Source organism: Cebus imitator, unplaced genomic scaffold (assembly GCF_001604975.1).
Source record: "Cebus imitator isolate Cc_AM_T3 unplaced genomic scaffold, Cebus_imitator-1.0 Scaffold340, whole genome shotgun sequence".
Lineage (NCBI taxonomy): Eukaryota > Metazoa > Chordata > Mammalia > Primates > Cebidae > Cebus > Cebus imitator.
Window position 1 is genome coordinate 1,750,988 of NW_016107655.1, and position 21,390 is coordinate 1,772,377.

Below are 21,390 nucleotides of genomic sequence, written 5' to 3' on the forward strand. Positions count from 1 at the left end.
ATCTCGGCTCACCGCAACCTCCGCCTCCTGGGTTCAGGCAATTCTCCTGCCTCAGCCTCCTGAGTAGCTGGGATTACAGGCACGTGCCACCCAGGCTAATTTTGTATTTTTAGTAGAGATGGGCGTTTCACCATGTAGACCAGGCTGGTCTTGGCCTCTAGAACTCAGGTGATCCACCTGCCTTGGCCTCTCAAAGCGCTGGGATTACAGGCGTGACCCACCGCGCCCAGCTTGGGAAGTGCTAATTTTCAATTAGAGGTTAGTAAAAATAAGAAGGTATTTTTCTCCCCATGTAAAGTACATGGCCTTCCCAGGGCTGATCTACAAATTCCTTTGAGAGTCTGTGAATTCAGGTCAAGAACATCTGGCATTAGATGCTGAAAAGATTCTTTGAAAGAAATGCAATATGGGCCACATTTTACGTAAATACATTATTTTTTTAAAAGACATCAAAATTATGCATATATATATATGTATCTTAAAGTCAAACACAATTAAAAGAACCAGGAACTGAAAGTAAGCTCAATTCAGAATGCCCAAACTAAGCACATCAAAGGATAAAAGACAAGTAGAATCATTATTTCCTCAAGCACATTCTCTTGCTATTTGTATTACCTATATAATTATATATGTTAATACCTCAACAATGCCAGATTCTTGTCTTTGCTGGATTTTTTTTCTCCATCTCATTGCTGCAAGTGCTAGTCTTCGTTGCTGTACATTGATTCCAGTCAAAACATCAAGTATGGAACTACTTCCCCATTCATAGTCTTCTTCCTAGAGAATTTGTCCAACAAACTTGAGTTGCTACAGTTTGGGGAGCCACAGTGCAACATACAGGGCTCCTCAAGGAGCTCAAAGTCTAATAACGGCTAAAGCTCTACATTTAATTGTTGTAAATACAGAGAATACTAAGTAAATACTGTTTTGTGAGCATGGAAGAAATGTAGATTAATTTAGTTTCAAATAAGAGTCAGGTATATTTGGCTTTTAATTAGAAATCAGAAAAACATCACATACATTTTTAAGAAACAAAACGATAGCTATATCTTGGCAACTGGTAATATTCAGATGAACAAATTTCACCTGCTGTAAGACTAACTTCATAGAAGGACAGAGTCTCAGAGGAGGTAAGTACTGACAACTTGATTATTGGTCTATAGAAGAGATCCCTAAGGGATCCTGACAGGAAGCTTCAAAAACTACATAGTGGGATATTACTGTGATGACAAGTTAGAAACCAAAATACTTCAAGTAATTAGTTTAATAGGCTAGTAGTAAAGATCAAAGCTTACAATGAGATAATTTTGAAACTTTCTCAGTAAGAAAATTATTTCAATTAAAAACAACACTGACATTCAAATTAAATGATTTAAAAAGTGATTAAAAATGAATCTGGCTCTGTGAGCTCTAGTTTTGTTGTTGTTTGGCTTTGTTATTAAAAAGTTGGTATATTCCAACTGGCCATATTTGGTTATTTCAATTATATGAGCAGTCAGCATATGTGATGGAATCTGAGATTTACTTTTTAAAGTAAATAAATTTGTTTATTTATTTAGAGACTGGATCTTGATTTGACCTCCTGGGCTCAAGCAATCCTCCCACTTCAGCCTCCTAGGTAGCTGGAACTACAGGTGGGAAGCACCATGCCCAGCGAATTACTTTTATTTTCTGTAGAAATGGGGTCTCATTATATCGTCCAGGCTGGAGTGCAATGGTGTGATCTCGGCTCACTGCAGCCTCTGCCTCCCAGGTTCAGGTGATTCTCCTGCCTCATCCTCCCGAGTAGCTGAGATTACAGGTGCTCACCACCACCCCTGGCTAACTTTTGGTATTTTTAGTAGAGACGGGGTTTCACCATGTTGGCCAGGCAGGTCTCAAATTTCTGACCTCAGGTGATTCACCCACCTTGGCCTCCCAAAGTGCTAAGATTACAGGTGTTGGCCATCATGCCCAGCAGACACTTACTCTTAAAGAAAAATAAACTTCCACAAATCTGAATACACACCTGCACAAAGTGTCCCGCAGTCCTGCATGCTTCAAGGTAGCAGCGATGAAGCACCCACTTCCCAGCTGCCACAGAGCCCAAATACTTCTCATTTCGAAGTGGATGTCCCACAACAATGTGTGTACAGCTGGGATCAAAGCACTGCTTTTCTATCACCAATCCACCTTAAATAGAGAAAAACTGGTTGTACTTTACTGATTCTCAACTTCTTTCTATGAAAAATGTAATCTCAGCTATGCATAGAAATTGTCTATAAATAAAATGTCCCAAACCATATAAACCAAAAAACCTTGACTTAGAATTTTACTTTATATACATAAGTATTAATGTTTATTATAAACATTTTAAATACAAAAGTAAATAAAACAGTAAAATGAACCCCTACACAAACACTGGCTAACTGTATTCTAAAATTATCAAAATTTTGCAACCCTTTTTTTTTGCTTTACTACTGTATTCTGTTTTTATTTTTTTGAGACAGGGTCTCAAACTGAAGTACACTGGCACAATCCTGGCTTACCACCACCTCTGGCTCAAGTGATTCTCCTGCCTCAGCCTCCTGAATAGCTGGGATTAAAGGCACATACCAGCCGGCTAATTTTTCTATTTTTAGTAGAGATGGGGTTTCACCATGTTGGCCAGGGTGGTCTTGAACTCCTGACCTCAAATGATCCACTTGCCCTGGCCTCCCAAAGTGCTGGGATTACAGGTATGAGCCACCATGCCCGGCCCTGCTTAACTATTTTAAAGCAAATTCTAGATACACGTTACTAGCCCCTAAATATTTCAGTATATATCTCTAAAATATATGGAAATTTTCTTAAACCATAATGCCATGATCAGATCTAATATAATTAACAAGGATTCTTTGCTGTCTCAATACTAAATCTTTGTTCAATTTTTCCTGTTTGTCTGCACTTGGATTATTATAATTAGGATACAAAAAGAAACAGAATATAAACATGAGTCGCACACCGTAGTTAGTTATGTTTCTTACGTCTCAACTACCAAAGCAGTTTTCAAGCACTGAATATGGGTAACCAGGGAGATGGAAGTAAAATAGGGGCATTTGTAGACTTTAAAACAGGAGGAAATTTTTTGTGAGTGGAAACGAGGTCAGCAGACCAACACAGAGGCTTGGGAAGAACACACACACAGATAAATAAGAGATGAAGCAGCAGGTAGGAAAAAGCAGTAACTGAACCTCTTCTCGGATGTAAATGTATGAAGCCTGACTTTGAGGCAAAAAGGCTTAAGTAAATATAAGCTTATGTAAAGCATGGCTGTTACATTTTAGAGGTTAACTTGACAACTGGTTCGGCAGAATTAGTTATATCAAGGACTTTCTAAGATTTTAACAAAACATTCAAACTCATAATTTAAGATGCCTCTAATAAGAATAGCAGCAACACTTTTTGAACATTTACTGTAAACCAGAAACTATTAAAAGTGCTCTAGATTACAACTCGATTAATTCTCACAACCATATGAAGGAAGGTTACTATTATTTGCATTTATGCCATGAAAACCAGTAACTTACCCAGGATCACATAGTGACAGAAGAACAAGAAGGTAAAATTCCTTATTAATATAATAAATATCAACTTCCAATTCTATATAACAAACTTATTCTATGACCCAGATAACATAATAGACTGATTTATCAACTGGCTACAGTTGCTTCATTTACAAAATGAGGGGCTGGGCATGATATCTATTATAATGTCTCTTTGCATTCTAATATTAGAAAACCTCTAGAGTTGCAAACTCCCAATTCCAGAATAATCTGTACTCATCCTCCTCTGCTCCCTGCCCTCTTCTAGATCAGTTCTCTGCTAACTGCTATCACTCTTGCCCAAAGTTTGCAGAGATGGAAAAATCTATAGGAGATAGACACTTGAAGCCTTTCATTTTCATGAGTTCTGGGTAAAACTTAGCAATTCTGACTTATAACCTCATCTAAGTTATCAGGCAACTGGGAAACAATGTGTTTTATATGAGTACAAAGTTTCTAAGAAGAAAGAGTTTTTCCAAGTATACAACTGTATTTGACATATATTTTTTCTTTTTTTAAAAAATGCATATCATAGTTCTCCACATTCTTAAAAAGATAGCACTAAATAACATTTAATCTTTTCCTAATGATTCAGGGCCACTATTAAAAACCATTATTTCGGCCAGGTGTGGTGGCTTATACCTGTAATCCCAGCATTTTGGGAGACCGAGGCGGGCCTGATAAGTGAAGACACGATAAGTGAAAGTTCACTTCACTTGTTACTTTTTACTTTTTATTTTTGAGATGGGGCCTCACTATGTTGCCTACGCTTGTCTTGAACTCCTGGTTCAAGTGACCCTCCTACCTCAGCCTCCCAAAGTCTGGGATTACAGGCAAGAGTCACTGCACCCAGCCTCTTTTTAGTTTTTAAAATGCAGCTACTAGAAAATTTAAAATGACATATGTGGCTCACATTCTATTTCTATTGGACGGTGCTGCTATAGCATACCAGACTGCTCTTTTACTATGCTGCTTCTAGAATGATGTCAGGTGGAAAGCCTGACAACCAGTGGAAAAGAATAAATAAAAATAAGAAAAAAAAAATTAAAAATAAAGAATAATGTTACACAAGAAGGAGCTCTTTTTCATTGAATTTCTTTCTTTTCTTTTTTATTGAGATGGAGTCTTGCTCTGTTGCCCAGGCTGGAGTGCAGTGGCACAATCTTGGCTCACTGCAACCTCTGCCTCCCAGGTTCAAGTGATTCTCCAGCCTCAGCCTCCCAAGTAGCTGGGATTACAGGTGTGTGCCACCACACCCAGCTAATTTTTTGTATTTTTAGTAGAGATGGGTTTTACTATGTTGGCCAGCCTAGTCTCGAACTCCTGACCTCAAGTGATCCTGCCAGCCTTGGCCTCCCAAAGTGCTGAGATTACAGGCGTGAACCACCATGCCTGGCCTCCACACTGAATTTCTAACTGGAAAACAACAATAACAACAAAACAACAACAAAACAACAACAACAAAAAAAGAAAAAGCTCCTCTCTAGATACTATTAACCTTTCCAGTTCATTAAAATGTGGTTTTATTTATATAGTAAGTTTTTACAGCTTCATTAGTGAACGAATAGTCAAACAGCACAGAAGATGCTTAAATCTCAACTGTTAGATTCCATTTAAATTTTAAATCCCATGACCTACTGACTTTAGAGCTTTTTAAAATCAAAGTTCCAATGCTGGCTCAATGTACAGCCTTAGACAAGTTACCCATGGTCTTTTCCTTTACTTCTAGACTTTACAAATAATATTGACAACATTTGACTTCCAAATATGGTTATTATATGGGACATTTTTGATGTAAGTAAAATACTGTTACCTAGTTTTTCAATCAGATGACAATAGTCAATACGTTCTTGAGGATTCAGAGATGATAACTGGAATATGTACTGTTTTTTCAATTCTTCATGAGTATCCTCTATTGTTATAATCTGGAATGAAAGTTTTATTTTAGAAAAAATCAACATTAAAAGCGATCAGATACACAGTTCTTTTATAGTGGCATTTTACTCAGTCTTCTAAGTTATCAAATATACAAATAATAATACAATGCAAAAAATATACTTTTCAACATTTGATGAAGCCTTGATATTGACATCAATAAATTTCTAATACAGCATAAGAGCATTATCCAAAAGCTGTATCACCATCAAGGATCAACAAACCTTTTCTCTAGGGTGTGGAGCCACAGGGGGGTTGGCGAGCGGAAAGGCAATACTGGGGGCTTGAGGCGTAGGGATCAGGTGGCTGTCTTTAATGGGAGTTTCCAGTTCTTCAGTGATCAGGTGTTTCGGGGCTTCCGTCACACGTATGTTTCCAGGATCACAGATGGCTGAGGACAATAAAATGCTGCAGTGTGACAGTATCCAAATATGACTAAAAACAAATTCTAGGAAATATTCTCATCTGTCTTAGCCAAGATGAAATTAAGCACAAACTCTGGAATGTAAACAGTATGTGGAAAAAAGTATCCTATCTCCAGAACTTATAAATAAATGCATCCCATCTGCCTGTGGCAATACAATAGTAAGGAAAAAAATAATGCAATTAAACATTGAAGGGAGCAAATGTGTTATCTGTGGGCTTCTCCCAACACTTTCCTTAATTAGCAAGTTTTCATTAAGTGTAACTCAAATTTGTAAAATGAGCACAATTCTACACTTGCAGAAAAGCAGAAGCAGAGATAAATCTATATATCTAATGTAGGAAGGTATTCATGCGATGTGAAAAGGAAGAAAAAAGATGAGAGACAGGAAACATTTTGTTTTCAAGGTAAAGCTCAAGGAAGAAAAAAAAATAGCAGAATTCAGAAAGAAACTCATACAATCCAAAGAACAAATATAGGTATACGCTAGGCAGAATTCAGAAGACTTAAATGAAAACAAGATAGGCAGGAAAACCAAGCATCCATTCCACAAATACAAAAAGGCCTAGAAGAACAATGGTAAACATCATGTCTAGAAAAAAATGCCCAATTCTAAATTTCCAAATTTAAGAATGAAATTTTTTTTTTTTCTTTTGAGACGGAGTCTTGCTCTGTCACCAGGTTATCGTGCAGTGGTGCGATCTTGGCTCACTGCAACCCCCTACTCCCTGGTTCAAGGAATTCTCCTGCCTCAGCCTCCAGAGTAGCTGGGATTACAGGCCTGCACCACCACACCCAGCTAATTTTTGTATTTTTAGGAGAGATGGGGTTTCACTGTGTTGGCCAGGATGGTCTCCAACTCCTGACCTCATGATCTGCCAGCTTCAGCTTCCCAAAGTGCTGGGATTACAGGCATAAGCCACCGCACTCGGCCGAAAATGTTTTTCAATTTACTGATGAAGTACCTCAATTTACAAGTTATTTTTCTGACTCAAGTTTAAACCAAAACCAGAAATATCTACTAAGTTTTTTGTTTGCATATTCAGTTCAGAGAACTACAACATGCTCATCTGTTTGTTTTTAAGAGGTCAACATGTACTTAATATAAATACAAAGATTTCTTTCTTGTTACCCTGTTTAGCAATTTCTGAATCGGGTAAAGGCTTTTGAAAAGGAGGATCCTCCAAGTTTTGAATGTCAACCTGAAGCTCAGAGTATTGTGTGGGACAACTAGGCCACTGCAAATTGCTGGCAAGCCTTGCTCTCTCCTCCCTTGCTGTAGGGTCATCCCAAATGATCTGTTCATTTTGGGAGGGTTCCGTGTTGACATCAGGTATTGTTTGACGAGACTGCCTGAGGAATAAAAGTGACAATTTTAAATAAACAGCAATAACAAATCCAAACTCATTAAATCCATAAGTCAGACCATAAAAGTTGTGGTTCACCTTTATATGCCCATCATCTAGTATAAAGCAAGCATTAAAAATATTAAATAAATGAACCTAGGGACATTAAAAAAAAAAAAAAAGGTTTAATTAAGGTTTCTTCCAGAAAGTTAATCTGTTTTAGCTAGAAACACATATTTTAACTAAATGTCTATAGAATTAAAACTTCAAAGGATAAATTCAACACTGTTAAGAAATTCTTTAAAAATATTAAAATAAGCTGGGCTTGGCGGCTCACACCTGTACTTCCAGCACTTTGGAAGGCTGAGGTGGGTGGATCACCTGAGGTTGGGAGTTCGAAACAAGCCTCACCAACATGGAGAAACCCAGTCTCTACTAAAAATACAAAAAAAAAAAAAAATGTCTGGGCGTGGTGGTGCATGCCTGTAATATCAGCTACTCAAGAGGCTGGGGCAGGAGAATCACTTCAACCTGGGAGGCGGAGGTTGCAGTGAACCGAGATCATGCCATTGCACTCCAGCCTGAGCAAAAAGAGAGAAACTCTCTGTCTCAAAAAAAGGAAAAAAAAAAAACCCCTAAAATAATTGCTACATTTTAAAATGGGATTTTCTTTAATTATACAGGTTAGGGAAACAGGGTAATGTTTCCAACACTATGGTTACTTTACTTAACAGTAGTTGTATTTTTTAATTACTTGAAATTATAAGCACTATGATTATGTGGGAGGCTTACTGTAAAGGCTGCCTTCTCAGAAGGGCCTTTTGGCCATTGGTAACCACTTTCCAGAGTCTATGATAGAACAGCCATATGCTGAATTACAGGGAAGTGCATTTTATGGTGCAATCGTAATGATTCCACTTGACAGTAAACAGAAGTCCTATGATTTTCTTTATTTTCACGCATTCATTCTTGGTAAAAATAATTTACCATAAATAAAACTTACACTGTGGAGAAGGAAAAAAAAAAAAAAAAAAAAACCCACAAAATAATTTACCAAAGCTGATGGTATCCTCAAAGAGTTACTTTGCCTCAAAAATAAATAAGATAGCTTTTTATGTTCAGAGTATATTTATTTACTCTGACTTGGTACAGGATGTAGGTTCTCTATAATGATAAAACATGATCTGAAGCATATTAAACAAAAAGCTACTTTACTCAGTACTGAGATAAAGAACTGCCTCTGTAATACAGTTAGCATAAGATAAATGCAAGGTTCAATTAGTCTATTGAAAATACAAGTCCCATAATACTTATCACACAATTACAGAGTTTTTTCTTCTATCAGGAAAAAGATGAAGTAACGCAACTCAATGTAAGTCACATCACACTAAAAACTGTAATCGCCTTTCCTAGAAGATAAATTTTACAAGGAGAATACAAAACACACGCAAAATTCCAATAAAAAATAACTTTAAAATTTTATATACTGCATTGGAAAAACAGTCTGAAAGAAATATATATATGTGTACTTGTTGTTTAATACAAATACTATCGAATACTAATACTAAAGAGCAGAGAGAGCTGCCCACTGAATCCATTTCAAATGAGGCCAATTAGACCTTAAAATAATTTCTTTCTCAATGGAGGTAATAAAAAGTACCAATCATGCCTCACTGTGAAGCAGGTGCTGCTATAAGACAAACCTCCATGTCTGCTGCCACCTTCGAGTAAGAAGTCTAGAACTGCTGGGAGCAAGGAGCAGAAGGACAAGCTAGAAAGGAAAATATAGTCAGCAGAGAGCCAAAGGCAATAGATAATACTAGAATATAACATTTATCGTTTGGGCTAAATAAGGCCTAGGTGTATAACCCCTTCACTAGTCTTGATATTTTATATTTCTTTTACTGCATATTGGGGGGAAAAAAGCTAAATTAGGCCAAACTCATGGAACTGAGTCAGCAGCAGGTACCTAATAAGGGGCTACCTTTCTCTCAAGTCATCTAGTCTTTCTGCCATCAATGACAGGTACACACCTCAGTGCCTCTAGGACTCTACTTCGTCCACTGCGAGCAGAGCGAGTGCTGTCAGGGGTTGAAGATGCACTGTTACAGCCACTTCTTGAAAGAGAAGTCCTCTGCCCTTGGTGTTTCACTATGGATGTTGCAGACATTATCTCCTGTAATTGCTTCTGAAAGTTCTCTCTCATCTCTAAGGTCTGTGTCAGAACTTGAAACAAACACAAATACACCATTCAAGGTAAGTTTCTCTCTCGCTTTTTCAAACCACATCTTACATTAACTATTTTGTTTAGACTTGGTTGAACACAAACTTACTGACTTGACATTTACTGAATACTAACTACAGACCACAGTTATGTACTAAGACTATGAATACCGTAGAACATAAAAAGCATCCCTTACCACAAGCACAGTACATGTAATAACTAGGAAGCCCTTCAAAGACTTTTTTACAAAGATATCAGCTCATTGCAAACTCTACCTCCTGAGTTCAAGCAATTCTCCCTGCCTCGGCCTCTCAAGTAGCTGGGATCACAGGTGCCTGCCAACATGCCCAGCTAATGTTTGCAGTTTTTAGTAGAGATGGCGTTTCGCCCTGTTGGCCAGCCTGGTCTTGAACTCCTGACCTCAGGTGATCTGCCCACCTGGATCACAGTGGTAGGATTACAGGTGTGAGCCACCATGCCCGGCCCCCTTCAAAGACATTTCATCAAGACCTGTAGTGTTTACCCTTCTGTAAAGCTCCCTGCCTGCTTCTGACTCTCATGGTATGTACTGTACTCTGAGATGCACTACAGTCATTTGTGTAGGTGACTGATTTTTCCCAAAGTTTCTTTTTATTTTTTAGAGACAAGGTCTTGCTCTGTGGCCCAGGCTGGACTGCAGTGGTATGATCACAGCTCATTATAACCTCCTGGGCTCAAATGAGGTTGATCCTCCAACCTCAGCCTCCTGAGTGCTGGCACTAAGTGCACATCACCATGCCTGGCTAAGTTAATTTTTTTGTAGAGACGAGGTCTCACTTATATTGCCCAGGCTGGTCTGGAACTCCTAGCATCAAGTGATCCTCTTGCCTTGGCCTCCCAAAACTCTGGGATTATAGTGTGGCCCATCATGCTCAGACTCCCTAACGGGTCTTGAAAACACAGACCACAACATACAGCCAGCCCTCCACATCCACTGGTTCTGCATGCATGGATTCAACCAAGTATGGATCAGAAATATTTTAAAAACATAAAAATGAAAAATAATACCACAAAAAAGTACCTGTAAAAAAATAAAACAACTATTTATAAAACATTTACAGTATATTAGGTATTATAAGTAATCTAGAGATGATTTAAAATATACAGGAGGATGTGCACTGGTTAAATTCAAATCCTATGCATTTTATACATAAGAGACTTAAGCATCTGTGGATTCTGGTACCTGAGGTAAGCCCTTGGAACCAATACCCCAGGGATAACCATGGGACAAGACAACTGGATTTACCTTCAGTTTCTTTAACGCCTAAACTCTGGAGTAGGTATTAAATACTTTTGGAATGAACAGAGTGAGACTAACCAAATACGTAAGTCATAGGGAAAGCTTTAGTAGGTTAGGATAAGTAAGGAAAATAGAACATGTTAATCTGTTAAAAAGACATCCATATATAAGGAGCAAGGAAGTAGAAATAACCTAAATGCCTATTAAGAATGGATGCCTAAACAAAGTGGAGCCATTCATCATAAATACAATATAGTTGCCCAAAAAGAAAGAAAAGAAAGGAAGAAAGGGAAAGGAAGAGAAAATGTGGAAAAGGAAGAAAGGAAGGAAAGGGAGGGAAAGAAAAAAGAAAAGAAAAAAGACTAAAGATGGTCCTAGTTATCCATTGACATAAAACCCTCCCCAAGGTAACAAAAAGATCAGTGTTTGAAACAGCATGTATAGTAGTACACCATTTATGTTTTTTTTTTAAATGGAAGAAAAAAAAATTTATGGCTGTATATGCATCAAACAGCTCTAGAAGGATACATAAGAAACTAATCATATTGGGGGACTGGGAACAATGGTGGAAGAAACTCTTCATATGTCTTTGAGTATATTTAAAACTATATGAATATGTTAAAATATATTGTACCTTTAAGAACACTTTTTGAAAATCACTCAAAAGAACTGAACCAAAGACCAGATTTAAAATTTCCATTGAAGGCAGGTGAATTTCCATTCACCTGCCTTCAATGGAATAGGGCTGTATCACATTAATTCCATAAAAATCTAGTTTCAGGCCAGGCACAGTGGCTCACACCTGTAATCCTAGAACTTTGGGAGGCCAAGGCAGGCAGATCACCTGAGGTCAGGAGTTCAAGACCAGCCTGATCAACATGGTGAAACTCCGTCTCTACTAAAAATACAAAATTAGCCACGTGTGGTGTTACATGCCTGTAATCCCAGCTACTCAGGAGGCTGAGGCAGCAGAGTCGCTTGAAGCCAGGAGGCAGACGTTGCAATGAGCCAAGGTACCATCGTACTCCAGCCTGGACAACAAGAGCTAAGGTCGCACCATTGCACTCCAGCCTGGCAACAAGAGCTGAGATCACACCACTGCACTCCAGCCTGGGCAACAAGAGTGAAACTCTGTCTCAAAAAAAAAAAAAAATCTAGTTTCATAAATTTTGTAAGCTTTACACTTAAACTACACAAAACTTTGCAAATTATCACTTAATGATCAGCATGGGACCACTATCAATCCTCTAATGTACGCTTTGCTTGTATTTAGCAATATAAAAATAATTTTATTTTTAAATCTGATATAAAGGAAGCATTCTGTATGAAAGAAAGACATACATTTGTAAACAAATTTAGTAATTTAAAAGTATTTTACAGCTGGGTACAGTGGCTCACGAGGTAAGAGGATCCTTTGAGCCCAGGAGTTTCCGACCAGTGTGGGCAAGATGATGAGACCTCATCTCTACAAAAAATTAAAACATCTGCCAGACATGGTGGCATGCACCTGTGGTCCCAACTATTTGTGAGGCGATGGTGGGAGGACTGTCTGAGCCCAGGAGGTTGAGGCTTCAGTGAGCCATGATTATGCCACTGCAATATAGCCTGGCAACAAAGTGAGACCCTGTCTCAAAAAAAAAAAAAAAATTGTTTCAATTTAAAAATAAATAAAATATTTTACCTCCTTTAGAGTCATTCCTTCCATTTTCATTTGATGGTGCTGATTCTTTATTATTGGTGGCCATATTGTCTACATCATTTTCTTCTAAAATCAAATGATCTGGCTATTGAAAAAGAAAAATTATAATTTCTCAAAACAAGCTACTGGTTTCATAGTAATATACGATTATACGATTATACCTGTAGCTTAAGAGGGGGTAAATGTATCATCCATATCGCCTACCTCATCATTCTTTGTTGCAGACACAGCTGAGAGTAGTCGACTATTACAGAGTCGGCCATCTTGCACTGCACTGATATCCAAGCTCATTTTGGGATTATAAGTATGTGGATAAAGAGATTCAGGAAGATGTTTATTCTCTTGGGCACACTGCAATACAATGGTGTGCTTTAAGAAAGGACTGACAAAATCTTAATGAATAGAGGATGTTAAGATAACGACAAGCAATACATTATAATGTAAAATGGCAAAAAGTTCACAAAATTAGTTTTAGAAAGTAGTTACACTGAAAAATTTGCATCATACAAATGACAAATTGTCCTCACTTTTCCAATGTCATATCCACTGAAGTATAAAATCTGAAACCATTCCTGTGCTTTTGCAAAGGTATCAATTACCCTCCAAAGGATACCCAGAAAAAAAGGAACACAGACCTAAACTCTATTGATACGTTAAATTTTCCCCAAATAATTGTAAACTTTCCATTCATATCACATTTTTAATTAGTAAAAGGTAATGGAGAATTAGTCTCCATTAGAGATTGGTTAAGTATTTAAGGACTAGAAATCTTAAGTTTTTGATGCCAAAGAACTGAAATGTGTACAGTTAACCAAGATTATTAAACTGGCTTTTAGTTCCACTGAGAGAGAAAACTCTGAGTTAGTGCTCTGAAATAATGTTTGTATACATATTCAATTAACAGAGAGGGGACAAAAAGCATTGCTTACATCTAAAAGCCAGTGCTCAGAAACGATGTGTACTCCTCTTTCTTTTACAGATTTATATTCCCGATTTGTGTCATTTGGCCGCCCTTGATAGATGAAATGAGTCACTGTTTCATCAAAACTCCACCTGAAATAACCAGTACAAGAAAACGAATAACAGAAACATCCACATTAGTTTAAGAGGATTCTTATTTACTATGAACAGAACAGAATATTCTGACCTTCCCAAAACTTTCAAACTAGAGTAAACAAGACCATTAAAATGACAGGCTCAAGCCAAGTGACACATCCCTATAGTCCCAGCTACTCAGGAGGCTGAGGCAGGAGGATCACCTGAGGCCAGGAATTGGAGGCTATGGTGCACACCTGTGAACAGACACTGTATTCCAGTCCAGGCAGCACAGCAAGACTCCGTCTCAAGAAAAAAAACAGTTAAAAAATAATGACAGGCTCTATCTTTTTGGACAAATTTTATGCATATCTCTGTAGATACAGAGAGAGGTTTGGAAGAATATTCTTTAAAATATTACTTTCTTCTTTACGCTTTTCTGAATTGTTTCTATTTTCTTTTATAATGAGTATCACTTTTACAGTAATTGTAAAAATATTTTAAATTAATAAATCACAAAGCATCCAATTTGCCCTCCAGTTTTTGGCAGTCACTATTCATTGTATGCCCCAAAAGACTATATATATATTTTATAAATCATTAACTCATCCATTCCTCACAACAATCCTAACAGTGGTATTATTACATCTACCTTACAGATAAAAGAACTAAAGGATATGGTTCAGTACTGTGTTCAAAGACAGTCAATGAGTAAATGATAGAGATAAGTTTGATTTCAAAAGCCATGCTCATAGTACGATCTCCCAATATTCTCTCTCTCTTTTTTTTTGGAGACAGAGTCTTGCTCTGTCGCCCAGGCTGGAGGGCAGTGGCATAATCTCGGCTAACTGCAACCTCCACTTTCTGGGGTCATGCAAGTCTCCTGTCTCAGCCTCCCGAGTAGCTGGGATCACAGGTGTGTGCCACCGCACCCCGATAATTTTTTTTTTTTTTTTTTTTGAGATGGAGTCTCATTCTGTCACCAGCCTGGAGTGCAGTGGCACAATCCTGGATCACTGCAACCTCCGCCTCCCAGGTTCAAGCAGTTCTGCCTCCCGAGTAGCTGGGACTACATGAGTGCATCACCATGCCCAGCTAATTTTTGTATTTTTAGTAGACAGGGTTTCACCATATTGGCCAGGCTGGCCTTGAACTCCTGACTTCAAGTGATCCACCCGCCTTGGCCTCCCAAAGTGCTGGCATTACAGGCGTGCGCCACCATGCCTGGCCCCTATTCAATATTCTTTTGACCTGAGAAAGATCAAGTAAAAATCAAAGGGTAAGTGAAAAATATATTTCTAAATACAATCACCAAAATAAACAGAATTTTATCCTTATGCATAATGTTTTCCATTTTCTAAGTAAGGAATATCTCTAAACTTTTTAAATAGACAATTCAGAAGTACTATTGCCTCCTAAATTGTATGTAAAAGTCTCTATTTCTTACTGACTATGTATCCTCAAACACAATATTAAAAATACACCATGGCTAGTTTGTTAGTCCTCCGAATAACTGTCTCCCTTCCTGCTGTAGTGGTATATTATCAAGATAATTCAGAAGAAAAGAAGAGTATTTTTGCCTGAATCAATTTGGTTTACTATTCAACTCCACTATGACAATATGGAAACCATGAGTTTCAGTCTTCAGAGGCCATTCAGAAACCACTGTCAGTATTTGTAGATCATTTACATCAGGGTCTGGCAAATTTTTTTTAAAAGGCAGATGGTAAATATTTTAGGCTTTGCAGGCCAAACAATCTCTGTCGCAATTGCTCAACTCTTGCCTTGTATGTGAAAGCAGCCATAGGCAATTTGTAAGTGAAACGGCATTGCTGTATTCCAATAAAACTTTACTTACAAAAACAGATGAACCAGCCTATCCACCCTTGGTCTAGATCAGTAGTTTCAGCAAAAGTGTTACTTCAGGAGTTATTTTGGACATTTGTGAGGGTGATTTTGGTTATTACAATGTGTGTCTGTATGTTGGAGGGTGCTATTAGCATGTAGTGGGTAAGGTACAGGATGCTGGAAATTCTGGGGAACAGTCATACATATAATAATCTCATATCTTGCATGATAGTCTAATGTCTCGACAAATTCACGTATATAAAAAAAAGTTGTTTATAATGAGTCTACAGCCTGTTCAACACATAAACACAAGTTATTTTTTGCAGTTTTAATACACACTAATATACCAAAAATGCAACTACTATATGAACTGATGGAAGACCACTGCTACTCATGGTATCTGAGCCCCCAGATTGGTCTCAGCCTTGGAACTGTTGGATTTGTGCTGACTTTACATAGGTATACAAACATATTAATACTCCATTGTTTTCTAGTGTAGTCAGGCTCAAACATTACATATTGAAAATATATCTTTTCTATATTATGCACCTTCTATTTCTTCTATGTATCACAGAGTGCTGTACTGCCTACTATTTTTTTAAGTTATAAAAGTAGGTAGGTTACATTTATAAATTTCATTTTAGTAGAGGGAATGTTACACAAATATTTATAATAAAATGAAGATGCTGCATCTGATGTGTTGTGAAGATCTGGCCTACATGTTTAACCTTCTGAAGGCAGAAGACAGTATCAAATGATCTCTTTGGGACAGTCTGCTCCTAGATCACGGAAGGGGATATTTGGAACAACTTCACTTGAGAACTGCTTACGTATGAATAAATAAATATCATAACCTCTGCATATTAAAAGGCTCTTCCCTTTTGTCAATAAATTCTGCTAAGGAATTTCAGTAATAAATTCTATTTTTTATACTGAGAGGACTGGCATCTTAAATTGTATAAAAACATAAATCCTATATGTTCCTTTGTAAGTCTTATGTCTACATCAAAACAGAATATCCAAGGAAACATTCAATTTTGCTGAAAAAAAAAAAAAAAAAAAAAAAAAAAAAAAAAAAAAAACCCAAAAAAAAAAAAAAAAAAAAAAAAAATACACACACAACCCTTCAATTTTGCTGAAAACACCCCCCCCCCCAACGCTTGTAGGGCTACTGTGAGAATGAAACGAGATAGCGCTCAGCAACTGGCCATAGGTAACACAAAAGTAATTACAGGCAAGACTCTCAATCCCAGATACTGATGCCATTTGTGCTAGAAACTGTCTTCTGCTTAGGTTGTTAGATTGAGTGAAGAAAAATCTGATTAAGTCTCCAGTCTTTAAAAAAAAAAAAAAAGATTTTAATTAAAACATGCTCAAAAGAGATTATCTTAATAAAGGAGGGCTGCCAGAGTACTTAGTACTACTCACAGAGGACTCTAATCTGAAAAACCGCTAAGGTAAAAACAAACAATCTCAGATCCAGATGTATTAGTATTAATAGACTATAAACTCCCTGAACACAGGGATTCTTTTAGACTACACCGATCACTCATGGATCCCAAGTTTCTAGAATAGTTAGTGGCACAAAATAGGCTCTCCAATATTTGTTGTGCACACCTTAAAAAATATACATATAAGAATGACTTGATATGTGAGAGGCTATTTTCAAAGGATGTGGTAAATTAAAAATCAACTGGAGAGATTTTATAGATAAAGACACATGAAACAACAAAATAAATGTTTCCCTGTAGATGCTCAAAATAGCTTTAGGTTTCCTTATAAATTTCAGTCACATCATCATGAAACAGAAAGGTGTGCCAACTACCTGTAATCTGCTCCTAGAGAGGCTGCGATCCCATTTAGTTCACTCTGCTTCTTACTGAGTTTTTTACTAACACACACGACTACTTTGTGAAGTGGCTTTGGGGCTTCTTCCTGTCCATGGAAAATAAAGGAAACAGATCAGCCATTATTTGAAATGTTATTTAAAACTTCCTTTTAATAAGAGAACTAATCCTACCTTCTTTGACTGGGCATCCTTCAGTTGGGGGCTGGCAGAAAGAGCGACAGCATCTCGAGAGCTATTTGCCAAAGCAAGTTTCAAGTTTCTGACAATGACTTCTGAGAGTGGTGTACTCAGTTTCCTTTTCTGTTGGCTAGGACGTCCTGGAGTTTGCAAGGCTGCAAGTGCATCCTATACATACGAAGGAGAGGGAGAGGGAAAAAAGAAGAGAGAGAGAAGCAAGATGGGTTAATAGGACAGGAAAAAAGAAAAACGATGAGGGAGGGATAAAGGGAGAGAAGGGGAGAATCCTGGTTATTTATTTATTATTATTTTTTGAGATGGAAAAATCTCAGCTCACTACTCTGACTCCCAGGTTCAAGCAATTCTCCTGCCTCAGACTCCTGAGTAGCTGGGATTACAGGCATGCACCACCATGCCCAGCTAATTTTTTTATTTTTAGTAGACACGGGGTTTCACATTGGCCAGGCTGGTCTTGATCTCCTGACCTCATGATCCACCTGCCCCGGCTTCCTAAAGTGCTGGGATTGCAGGCGTGCATGAGTCACCGCGCCTAGCCAAAGGGAGAATCCTTAAATTAATGGATTACAGTTTAATCTCCTCTAGTTTTCCTCCAAACACAATAAAAAGAATAAACTATAATCAAATCTATATGCTGTGAAGAACAAAAATTCCATACTGTCCAGCAAATTGGTTCAAAGAGACTAACAAGCTTACATTTTCAGCAGGGCTTGCCACTTACCTGAACCTTAGAGTTGAACTTGCAAAACAAACAAAGAACAAAACCCAGAAGGAAACAAATAAGCAAGGATGGATATAATCAAGAAATGAATTATAAGAAAGTTTAGAAAGTCAGAATGAGCTGAGAATTATGAAAAAAATCTTCAAAAGTACAAAATATATTCCTGTTCTAAAGCCACCCAGATCCCTCCTGAAAGGCAGCTACTGTTGTCCAAATGGCTTGCTCATTCTCTGTTGCATGTGCATAGTATTCCATGCATCAAAATGTATTTAACCTGTGTAAACGGATGTTTTAGGTTAACGATCTTTTGCTAGTATAATGATGCAATGAATAACATTGTACACACACCATTTTGCACATCCAAGAGTAAAGGAAACCTTCTAAGCAAAATGTATCTACCAGCCCAGTGCAGTGGCTCCTGTCAGTAATCTCAGCTACTTCAGAGAAGTTGAAGCAGGAAGATGCATCAAGGCCAGGAGTTTGAGACCAGTCTGGGAAACACCATGAGACACCATTTCTTTAAAAAAAAAAACAAAAAAAAAAACCAAAGCCAACGTGTATCTACCAATGCTAACATTTTCACGAGCAAAGTATGAGAGTGTATATTTTCTAAACATGCTTGATATTGCAGTAATCAGGTTTTTCTTTTCTGACAATCTGATAAGACTAAAAATTGTATATGTATGCTTTAATTTTCTACTCTTTTATACTGAATGAGGTTAAGTATCTTTATATATGTTTACTTAAATCTAATTTTTTGTGACAACTATCTGTTCCCATCCTTTGCCCATTTTTCCACTGGGTTGTTAGCTTTTTAAAATATATTCACTTGTATGAATATGTTTTTATATTCATTTGTATGAATTTATATGTGCATGTATCAACTGTGATATAATATCCACATATTTTTAATTTTCCATTTATCATTTGTCAAATTTTTGCCATGGAGCTTTTTTTTTTTTTTTAAAGAGATGGCATGCTTTGTCACCCAGGCTAGAGTGCAGTGGCATGATCATAGGTCACTTCTAACTCCTGGGTTCAAGGGATCCTCTCACCTCAGCCTCCCAGGTAGCTGAGACTCCAGATGCACAACACTGTGCTCAGCTAATTTTAAGTTTTTTCATAGAGACAGGGTCTTGCTGTCTTTCCCAGGCTGGTCTCAAACTCCTGGGCTCAAGCAATCCTCTCACCTTGGTCTCCCAAAGTGCTGGGATTACAGGTGTGAGCCAGTATGCCTGACTGGAGAATTTTTTTTTGTTTTGTTTTGTTTTTTGAGAAAGGGTCTTGCTCTGTTGCCCAGGCTAGAGTACGGTGGCTTGATCTTGGCCTCTGCCTCCAGGGCTCAAGTGATCCTTCCACGTCAGCTGGGACTACAGGTGTGTGCCATCACACCCAGTTAGAGAATTTTTAATGCTGTCAAATTCATATGAATCTTCTATTTCTTTTGGAGTGTACATTATAGTTAGACTTTCCCCACACTAAGATTATTTTAAAAACAAACTTATGATATGTTTTGGAATTTTTATGGCTTCATTTCTTATATTTAAAGATCTGATCATCTAGGCTGGGTGTGGTAGTTCATGCTTATTACTCCCAACACTTTGGGATGCCAAGGCAGGAGAACTGCTTGAGCCCAGTAGCTCTAGACCAGCCTGAGCAACATGGTGAGACTCTACCTCTCCAAAAAAATACAATTAGCTGGGCACCGTGCCATGTACCTGTAGTCTGAGTTACTCAGGAGGCTGAGATGGGAGGGCTGCTTGAGCTTAGGAGGTGGAAGCTACAGTGAGCCATGATGATGCCACTGAACTCCAGCCTAAGTGATAAAGTGAGAGCCCATCTAAAAAAAAACCCAAAAAGTTGATCTAAAAAGTTTTGTGATGTAAAGTGTGAACTTTAATTACAACGTATTCTCAGGTGTCTACCTAGCTTTCTGATTTAATGCTTTTATTACATAATAATTTCCCCTATTTATGGAGTACAATCTTGTACACTGAATTGATTATTCACGTGACACCACACTGCTTTAATTACTGCAACTTGATATAGGAGGTTTTAATAAATGGTAGGGCTACTGCCTACCTGCAATTATTCTTTTCAGGCTTTTAAAATACTGTTTCTGCTTGCATTTTTTTTTCTAGGATCTACATTACCTTTTGATATAGTTTGGATTTGTGTCCCTACCCAAATCTCATGTTGAACTGTAATCCCCAATGATGGAGGAGGAGCCTGGTGGCAGGTGACTGGATTATGGGGCAGATTTCCCCCTTGCTATTCTTGTGATAATGAGTTCTCACAATATCTGGTTTGTTTTGAGATGGAGTCCCACTCTGTCGCCCAGGCTGGAGTGCAGTGGCTTGATCTTGGTTCAATGCAACCTCTGCCTCCTAGGTTCAAGCGATTCTCCTGCAGCAGCCTCTTGAGTAGCTGAGTTTACAGGCATGAGCTATCATGTCTGGCTCATTTTTATACTTCTGTAGAAGATGGGGTTTCACCATGTTGGCCAGGCTGGTCTTGAACTCCTGACCCTGACCTCAGGTAATCCACCGGCCTCGGCCTCAAAAAGTACTGGGATTACAGGCATGAGCCACCGCACCTGACCAATATCTGGTTGTTTAAAAGTGTGTGGCATCTCCGCCTGCTATTTTTTTCTCCTTCTCCATCCATGTAACACTTGCCCACTTTCCCTTCACTTTCCACTATAATTATAAGTTTCCTGAGGCCTCCCAGCAGTGCTTCCTGTACAGACCGTGGAACTATGAGATAATTAAACCTCTTTTCTTTATAGAGTTGGGCATGGGAGCTCACACCTGTAATCCTAGCTCTTTGGGAGGCTAAGGAGCGTGGATCACTTGAGGTCAGAAGTTTCAGACCAGCCTGATCAACACAGTGAAACCCCGTGTCTAATTAAAAATACAAAAATTAGCCAAGTGTGGTGGTGGGCGCCTGTAATCCCAGCTACTCAGCAGGCTGAGGCAGCAGAATCGCTTGAACCCAGGGAGTGGAGGTTGCAGTCAGCTGAGATCACGCAACTGCACTCCAGCCTGGGTAACAGAGCAAGACTCTGACTCAAAATAAAAAATAAATTACTCAGTCTCAGGTACTTCTTTATGGCAATGTACAAACAGATTAATATATCTTTATAGCTTATGACAGTTAAATCTATTTTGTAAGAACATGGTTAAGTCTTTCTATATGCTAAAATTTTATTTTTTGTTTTATTATTTTTCTTTTTTCTTCTATTTACTCATCTGATATGCTAAAATTTAATT

General features: G+C 37.9%; 1 protein-coding gene across 8 annotated transcripts in view; it reads right to left on the reverse strand.

The window, feature by feature from the left end:
- TOPBP1 (DNA topoisomerase II binding protein 1) overlaps nt 1-21,390 on the reverse strand; it is a 74,700-nt gene that overhangs the window by 9,721 nt on the left and 43,589 nt on the right. For all 8 annotated transcript variants that reach the window (XM_017505710.2, XM_037730348.1, XM_017505714.2 and 5 more), the window contains 11 exons: nt 17,374-17,547; nt 17,179-17,288; nt 13,400-13,523; nt 12,675-12,821; nt 12,453-12,555; nt 9,302-9,494; nt 7,055-7,275; nt 5,723-5,889; nt 5,377-5,488; nt 2,009-2,172; nt 640-777 (listed from right to left, as the gene is read on the reverse strand). In XM_017505710.2, coding sequence (XP_017361199.1) covers nt 640-777; nt 2,009-2,172; nt 5,377-5,488; nt 5,723-5,889; nt 7,055-7,275; nt 9,302-9,494; nt 12,453-12,555; nt 12,675-12,821; nt 13,400-13,523; nt 17,179-17,288; nt 17,374-17,547 — 1,653 coding nt within the window. The remainder of the gene's footprint in view (nt 1-639; nt 778-2,008; nt 2,173-5,376; nt 5,489-5,722; nt 5,890-7,054; nt 7,276-9,301; nt 9,495-12,452; nt 12,556-12,674; nt 12,822-13,399; nt 13,524-17,178; nt 17,289-17,373; nt 17,548-21,390) is intronic.